The 8,659-nt window shown below is 37.8% G+C and overlaps 1 protein-coding gene across 7 annotated transcripts; it reads right to left on the reverse strand.

Annotated features, from left to right (window-relative positions):
* Positions 1 to 2,998: 2,998 nt before the first annotated feature.
* Positions 2,999 to 7,468, reverse strand: LOC104241286 (putative late blight resistance protein homolog R1A-10). 7 transcript variants are annotated; one of them, XM_009796259.2, is made up of 4 exons: positions 7,352 to 7,468; positions 7,125 to 7,185; positions 4,343 to 7,037; positions 3,888 to 4,224 (listed from the first exon to the last, which is right to left on the reverse strand). In XM_009796259.2, exons 3-4 carry the CDS (start codon positions 7,018 to 7,020, stop codon positions 4,221 to 4,223), a joined length of 2,682 nt encoding a protein of 893 aa, XP_009794561.1. In that variant the 5' UTR covers positions 7,021 to 7,037; positions 7,125 to 7,185; positions 7,352 to 7,468; the 3' UTR covers positions 3,888 to 4,220. The 7 variants fall into 7 exon arrangements, with proteins under 7 accessions (XP_070019077.1, XP_009794561.1, XP_009794554.1 ...); XM_009796252.2 differs by having other exon boundaries at positions 4,343 to 7,041; XM_070162977.1 differs by having other exon boundaries at positions 4,343 to 7,185.
* Between the last annotated feature and the right edge of the window lie 1,191 nt (positions 7,469 to 8,659).

Genomic DNA, 8,659 nt, shown 5'->3' on the forward strand with positions numbered 1-8,659 from the left:
TGGTTGGGGTTTTGATCAAAAGCATAACTTAGAAGATTTTGGAATTCTTAGGCTTGAATCCGATGTGAATTTGGTGTTTGATGTTGTTTTGAGCGTTCCGAAGGTTGGAACAAGTTTGAATAATGTTATGGGATATGTTGGCATATTTTGTTGAGGTCCCGGGGGCCTCGGGTGAGTTTCGGGTGGTCAATCGGACCATTTCTTGTTGTTGTGAATTGCAGAAAAACTGCTGAGTGTTGCAGAGAAATTAGACCTTCGCGTTCGCGAAGGGTTAGCTGGTGAAGGCTGGAATTTTAGCCTTCGCATTCGTGAAGGGCTAGTTGATTATGCACCGCGTTCACGAGAAGGGGAGCGCCTTCGCGTAGAGGAAATTGGGCAGCTGAGCTTCAGGATGGTTTATTCATCGCATTCGCGAGAGAGGTAACGCGATCGCGAAGGGTCAAGCTGAGGAGCCATCGCATTTGCGAGTGGCTAGTCACTATCGCGAAGAGGAATTTTTCGTCAAAGATAGTCTGTGCTTCGCGAACGCGAGGTGTTGACCGCATTTGTGAAGAAGGAAATGAGGCTTGGGCAGAATGTTTAAATAGTCGTCTTGTTCGCGATTTTGGGGTTTATTTCCACCATTTTTGAGCGTTTTTGGAGCTTTTTGAAGACGATTGAAGAGGGAATTCAAGGGAAAACACTTGGAGGTAAGATTCATGGACTTAATACTCGATTCTAACGTGAATTTTACCTAACTAATCATGGAATTTAAGCCTAAAATTGAAGAACTATGGCCTCAAATTGGAGACCTGGGATTTGGGATTTGATGGGTCGTTTGTGGATGGATTTTGATGCTTTTGGTATGAATGAACCCGGGGAGTGATAAGGAATCCATTGATGTAATTTTTACCGAAATCCGAGACGTGGGCTAGGGGGTCAGGTTTTGGTAATTTCGGGATTTATGTTGTTAATTGAATATTTTCGCTTGGGCTTCGTTCCCTTAACATACTTTGATGTTGTGGTTCTGATTTTAGATAGATTCGACGCAAGTGGATGCCGATTCGAGGGGTAAAGGCGTCGCGGAGTAGTATTTTCATCCGATTTGAGGTAAGTAACCATTGTAAATCTGGAACCGAGGGTACAAACCCCAGTATTTCAAAATGTTTTGATAAATGAGGTGACGCACATGCTAAGTGACAAGTGATGGGCGTGCACCGGTAGGGCTTGTGACTTGGTCCGTCCCGTAGCGACTATTATGCCGCGTATTTGATTTGAAATCTTATAATATTTCGTATTTTAGACATTTAGACTGTATTATGGGTTGTATGCCATGTTTGGGGCCTTGTGCCGACCTGTTGAGATTCTTAAGAGCATTTTTACTGTTTTTCCTCACTCTATTTATTTAAAAGCATATCCTGAGTCATATTTTACCTGTTTAATGTTTAAAACTGGTTTATCATTGTACTTCTTAAAATGTGAGAACTGTTTGGATTGCGTTCCCTGATTCCTACTGTTATGCCCGAGCGGCTGTGAGGTTAATGACTTAAAAGGTTGAGAACCTAATGGTGAGGAAATATATATATATATATATATTATGGATTGGGCAGCACGCCGCATCGATATATATATTGGATCGGGCTGCGCACCGCAGCAATATGACGATTGGGCTATAAAAGCCCCTCCGAAGTCTGTACACCCCTTAGTGAGCATAGTCGACTATAAATTATGGATCGGGCTACATGCCGCAGCAGTTACTATAATTATTATTATTATTATTATGAGATATTAATGAGTCTGAGTGCTGAGTGTGAGTACTTAGTGACGAGAGTTGAGTCACGAGTGACTGAGAGGCTGCCCGCGAGGCCATATTCTGAGTGATACCTTGCCCGATGGGCCCATTTATGACATTTTCACTATTTTCACTATTCTTATAAAATACGCCTCTGTTGAAAAGTTGCTAAGTATATGATTTCAAATATTCCAATTGAAACTGAAGATTTTATGACGAAACTGGTCTTTAAACTGTGTAGTTTGATTTGTTGTTTTGTTATTTACTCCTTTATATGATTTTTAACTACTCGTCACTACTTTTAGACCTTATTTACTTTAGTTACTTATTGAGTTGGTGTACTCACGTTACTCCCTGCATGTTGTGTGCAGATCCAAGTGCCCGAGCGGTGGAGTGAGGGTCCTTAGCATTTTCAGAGGTTGTCGGAGATTGCAAGGTCTTTGCATGGCGTCCGCAACCCTGCTTTCCTCCTTCCTACCTTGTTCGTTTCTGCATTTTTAGTCTTATGATGTATTAGTCAGTCAGTTGTGTATTTAGAGGCTCTAGACTCGTGACACCAGATGTTTGGGCTGTGTTGTCTTATGTTTTATTAATTTCCGCACATTTTTAGTTGTTTTAATCACTTCTTATAAAAGTTGATATTTAAACCCGTGTTAGAAAAATGATTTTTATAAAAGGAATTTGTTGTGGTTATATGGTTAGGTTGGCTTGCCTAGTAATATGATAGGCGCCATCACGACCGAGTATTTGGGGTCGTGTCAGCAGTCAGCTCTAGTCTTTTGCACGTCCACTCCTTCAGCATTCTTCTTTGTAGTAGCCAGGGGACCATCGGTGATTATGTCCTAGAGTTCATAGTCTTCTCCTATGATGTGGTCTCTCATTCTGTTCTTCCACTAAGAATAGTACTGACCATTAAAGAGTGGGGGCCTAATAATGGATTGACCTTCATAGTTTCCAGGTCGTGTACTCATCTTGATCTGTTCCTAAGGTGTTAGCCTCTTTAAAGGATAACCCGCTCTGATATCAATTGATGTTTTAGACTTCAAGACCACACAAAGAGGGGGTGATTTGTGTGGTACCCAATTTTTGCTTAACTTGATTTATAGAAGGACCTGATTCTTTTATGTGTTCCAACTACTACTATTTGCGAAATAATAAGTAAAGAAAATAAAGAACACGGAAATTTTTACGTGGAAAACACCTGGCTCAAAAGGTGAAAAAATCACGACCTACTACTCGGTAGGATTTTTCCAAACTTCCACTAAAATCACTGAGCCAAAAACTGCATTTACAAAAACTCTTTTGTAAACCTAGGATTAACTCTAATCCCGTTGTGGCACACAGGCTCAACTGTTATGACAACTTCAAATTAACTCTAACTTGAACACTCTAAGTACCTAATACAATTGCTTCTATAACAGCTGAAAGGTACAATGTAAAATCACCTACTACAATTGAACTAGAATAAAAGATAGACACTTGGAACTGGTTCTTCTATTTGGTTCAAGTAGCTTCAGGATTGCACGCTTGAATCGCACATAAATTGCTTGCAAAATTACCTTGCTATTTTGCTCTCAATTCATGTTTAACTTCTGCTTATGTGCATTACCTGTAAAAGAAAACAACACTGATATTTAAGGGGTTAGTAATTAGAGATTGACTGGGATAAAGATGCTACTCCTCTATGGTAGAAGAGTTCTAGTTGATCTCATACTCTAACTCTATCATCTTCCTAAACTGTGTTCTCTTCTTGTAAGGAGTCTTTCTCTCCTTATCCAATATGCAACCTCAGATCGGGAGATATTACTTCTGATAAGTTAGATTTATCTCTTTCACATGCATCTCACATGTTTGGATTGATCACGACTGTGTTTTACAAGATGGACCTGGTCCATGTCTGAGTTCCTTTGTCAGTCTTCAAAACTTTACGTTTACTTGTTGGCACGTTTACTTGGGCCAACAGTTAGAGTAGCTAAGCATATCCCCTAGGCTAACGCTACAAGATGATCACAATTTTAGAGATTGTTTTGAAACCTTTTGCCTTAATTTACATGTTATACATACACATTTCCAACAAAGCATACTGAATAAAGTAGACTACTTTGACATGTAACTCTTCAAAACTGCAGAGCAGATTTAGAGAAGCATCCAATATATATGAACTCAAATTGATAAATACTACATAATGAAATACACCATTATCATAACAAACCAACCAGTCATTAATGTCTAGCTTGCAAGAAAATTACAAAAATAAGAACATCAACGACAACTAGCAGCACGCGACCGACATAAAAGATAGGTCCTTTAGTCATTATAAGCAACAGAAAAGAGACCCAAGCTAACAATGGAAGATATATTGCTGCCCATTGCTCGAGAATCATCACACATAGACAACATACTTTTAACTAGCATGACCAGCATTCTTGAACTTGACATTAAATCCCTCCTAACTGCAAGGAGAAGGAACTCATGATGATGATTCTTGAAGCAGACAATGCAATGTATTAAGTGGGTCAGGGATGTCTTTGACTATGTTTTTAAAGTAAGAAACAGAGATTTGAGTCTTACCGACGACTATTGATGAGTACAGTGAGGCAATCATTCCCCATGCTCTTTTGCTCTTTTTGAATATTTTTCACAGATTTTTCAGCCGAAGTGCTGCAATTATGCAACTCTATTGACTCCAAGGTATAAATTTCCCCAATGTCTTGAGGGATTGTCTTCAGGGATCTGCATTCTTTCAGAACTAGGCATTGCAGTTCTGGAAAGTTAACGCTGCCAGCTTTCCACTGCTTCAGATTTGTCTCATAGATTAGGAGGAACTTAAGTTGATTAAAAATCATTTCATCATTCAGTCTCCATACATCACCATCAAATCCATTGTCTTTAATTTTAAGCACTTGGAGGTTTGGCAACATTACAATATTCGCCATGTCTTCCCATGGTAAATAAGTACTTTCTAAAGTCAACCTCTTCAGAGATGTAGGCAATGCAAACTTACTTTGCGGTGGTCGCTCGTAATATCTTCGGTTGCAGGCGATCTTCAATGTTTCAAGTTTATTTAAACAAGAAAGGCTATTTAGCTCGGAAGTTATATCTCCTTTGGCACCATAAATTTTCAGAGTCTTTAGATTTGGAATATCAGAAAACAACTTCTCAGTACAGCAAGAAATTTTTAGATATGACAGATGCTCAAGATTTTGTAGCTTGAAACTAGACCCTTCCTTACTTGATGGAACACAAAAATCAGAGATCCCTTTTATCTCAACATGCCTCAAAAGTTTCATCTTCCAGATCTCCACTGATAAACCAGAATATTGGCCAAAAATCAAGGTCTGCAGATTATAAAGCTCTGACACTGAACTGTGAATGTCCTCGTGACAGTTGAATATGTGAAGGTATCTGAGATGTACTAATTTTTTTATCACAAGGGGAAAATAATGAAATGTACAGTCAAGGATTGCCAACACTCTTAGAAGTTTGAAGCGCCCCAAAAGAGAATCGTTATTCAATCCATAGAAGAAGTGCAAAGTTCGGGTGTTACTAGATGATGACTCACGTAAATCGTCGTCATCATAAATGCGCGAAGAGTAACTGTAGCGACGAACATGAAACTTGTTCGCTGAAGGATTAGTGGCTACCTGAATTCTAGAGACCTGCAGGAACTTCTCATCATTAGCTACTCTTATAATCAAGTCCCGCACCAGATCATGGACACCAAATGTTTTACACTCACCATCCCATTTCCTGCTTCTAACCATTACCAGATTCCTGCTAACAAGATCATTCAAACAATCTCTTCCCACTGCTTCCAAGCTTTTGTGCCCCTTATTCACTAGAAAACCCTCAGAAATCCATAAGTTGATCAAATTCATAATGTTAATCTCCCTATCTTCTGGAAAGACTCCAATGTAAAGGAAACACGGTCTAAGATGATAAGGCAAGTAATTGTAACTCATAGCAAGCACTCCCAGACATATATCTGATTCATTAACAAGAATGTTACTTACACTTTTGGAAACATCTTCCCAACTTTTGCGTGTTCTATCAATTTTAGAGAGATGTCCCGCAACCACTAGAAGGGCTAAAGGTAGTCCTTGGCAATTTTGTGCTACTTGCTTCCCGATTTTCTCTAGTTCAGGAGGACAAACATGTTGATGTACCCCAAACACCTTGTCATGTATTAACTTCCAACTTTCGTGAAAATTCAAGAGGTGCATCTTATAAGGAGTGCAGTTAGGGTCAGCATGCATAGCCACTTCATTAATCCTACTAGTCAAAATAATTCGACTACTATTCTCGTCTTCTGGAAAAGTTCTTGACACTATATCCCAGATGTTGTCACAACTCCAAATATCATCCATGACAAGAAGATACCTCCGACACTTCAACACTTTGTATATCTTATCCATCAATTGATCACTATTAGTCCCTTGTTTTATCGGATCAGCTGAAATACGAGAATGAATATCCAACAATAGATCTCTGATCCGATATTGCTGAGATACTGTCACCCAAACATGGATGTCAAAGTGATGCCTGACTTCAAGATCGTCAAATGCTTTTCTAGCTAGTGTCGTTTTGCCTATCCCTCCCATTCCCAGAATTGGGACAATTTCTCGATTAGACGAGGTCTCTATTAATCTTCTCTTGATTTCCATCAAATCGTCCTCAAGACCCACAACAATGTTTTCTGGATTCAGTATTGCTACACGTCTAGACGATGAAGCTTCTACTTGCAGTTGGTCATTTGTAGGATCAACATAGCCTTGAACTTCATTTTTACCAAAACTACTTCCCATCACATTCCTCTCCAGAACATCAATCTTTTCTACAAGTGGAGACAAGGTTTTGTGTAATGCCTCTTCTTCCATTGTTTTACGAAGGACTTTATTCTTACCAAACCTACATCCCATGACCCCCCTCTTTAGAGCTTCAATCTTTTCTACAAGTGTTCTCAATGTCTTGGATAACGCCTCTCTTTTCATTGTTTTATAGATCTTTAGTTCGATCACATCTTCTACTTCTTCCACTGCCGTTCTAATTTCTCTGTCTAATTCTTCAATCTCTCCACAATGTTGCCTTCTCTTGCTAGTGTTCTCAAGAAAGTCTTGGAAATTTTTAAGACTAACACGGAAAGTGTCCAGCATTTTTGTTGTTTCATCATCACCACTTACCCAATGTGGCTTTTGCTGCACGAGTTCCTCCAATGTTCGTGCAAGAGAAATCACAGCAACATAAGCCATATCTATTAATTGATTTCCTAGCTAGATCAAAAGAAAACATCAATTTGGAGAATAAGTAAAGCAAGAGGCAATAAAGAGTTCTAAGCCCATCATCAAATGCTTACCTTGATATATTTAGCTGGAAAGAAACAGCTGAATGCTTCTGCAGATCGATTCTAACAAAACCTGCAAATCAACACTGCAGTGTGTTGCTAAACAGAGAACCTGAGAAACTATAAGATCAGCATATCTCGAAAATAAACAAGAAATAAAACTGAAAGGTGAACTCTATGATTAAGGTAGCTAAACTTGACTTTTTCAAACCGGAGAAAACAAGCTACGGGGAACGTACTGTCTGAAAAGCCAAACAATAGACAACAAATTGAATAATACTCTGTTCAAAGCCATTGATAGGCAATATTAGGACAAACTTTCTCGCAGATCTGAGCCTTGGGGGAGTGAAGTCCGGAAAAGGATATCAAATTAGGGTGTGTTTGGTCCCACGAAACTGTTTTCCGAAAAATATTTTAATTGAGCGGTTTTATCACTTATTTTCCGTTGTTTGGTGAGTGAAATTTTTTTCTAACGTTTGGTTAAAGAATATAAAGTATTTTTATCAAATTAATTTTTTATGCTACTCTCTTCAACCCAAAATCCCCATGTTTCCTGTACTCCTTCTACCCCCTCTCTCCCGTACTCTATTTTTTTCAAGAATTTAATTATTTTTCCAAAATTCACCCGAAACCAGATGAACTAATGTGCTACTTTATTTTTTACACGAGAACAACGTAGAAATTTCAGCTCGATAACTACAAAGAAAATACTTTATTTTATTGAAAAAGAAAGTATTCTTTCTACAATATGAAAAGAAAATACTCAATTTGTTGAAATGATAGAAAATACTTTTTCTATATCATGAAAAGGAAGTACTCGATTTATTGGAAAAAAATACATTTTTTATTCAGGAAAAGAAAAAAATACTTAGTTTATTGAAATGAAAGAAAATATTTTTTTTCTACGTCATAGAAAGAAAGTACTCATTTTGTTGGGAAAAAATACTTTTTCTTTTTCAGGAAAAAAAAATATTTAGTTTGTTCAAATGAAAGAAAATACTTTTTTTACATCATGTAAAAAAAGTACTTGTTTTATTGAAATGAAAGAAAATACTTTTTCTATATTATAAAAAAAATACTCATTTTGTTGAAAACAAAAAGTACTATATCTACCACATGAAAAGAAATCACTCTTAATAATAGTTCTATTTAAGGTGGTGGTGGGCGAGGTTGGGGTGGGGAGGTTGGGGTGGGTGGGAGTTCTAATTTTACTTCTTTTTTATTGTTGGGCAGGGGTGATTTGGGGATGGGGTGGGTGGAATGAGTTGGTGAGGGTTGGCGGAGATGCGGAATATGGTAGATAAGGTAGAAAGAGATTTTTGGAAAATATTTTCCTTTCTCTTGAAAAGAAAAATATTTTACTCCAATTAGAGGGAAATAAGCTAATGAGCAAGATGTTTTCCAAAATATTTAAGTCAACCAAATATAAAAACTTGATAAACATTTTCCGAAAAATATTTTACTCCATACCAAACACACCCAATGACTGAAATACGAAAATAGTTTAAAGTGCGGATAGAACTTTTTATGTAACCCAACGATGTATC

Source organism: Nicotiana sylvestris, chromosome 11 (assembly GCF_000393655.2).
Source record: "Nicotiana sylvestris chromosome 11, ASM39365v2, whole genome shotgun sequence".
NCBI lineage: Eukaryota > Viridiplantae > Streptophyta > Magnoliopsida > Solanales > Solanaceae > Nicotiana > Nicotiana sylvestris.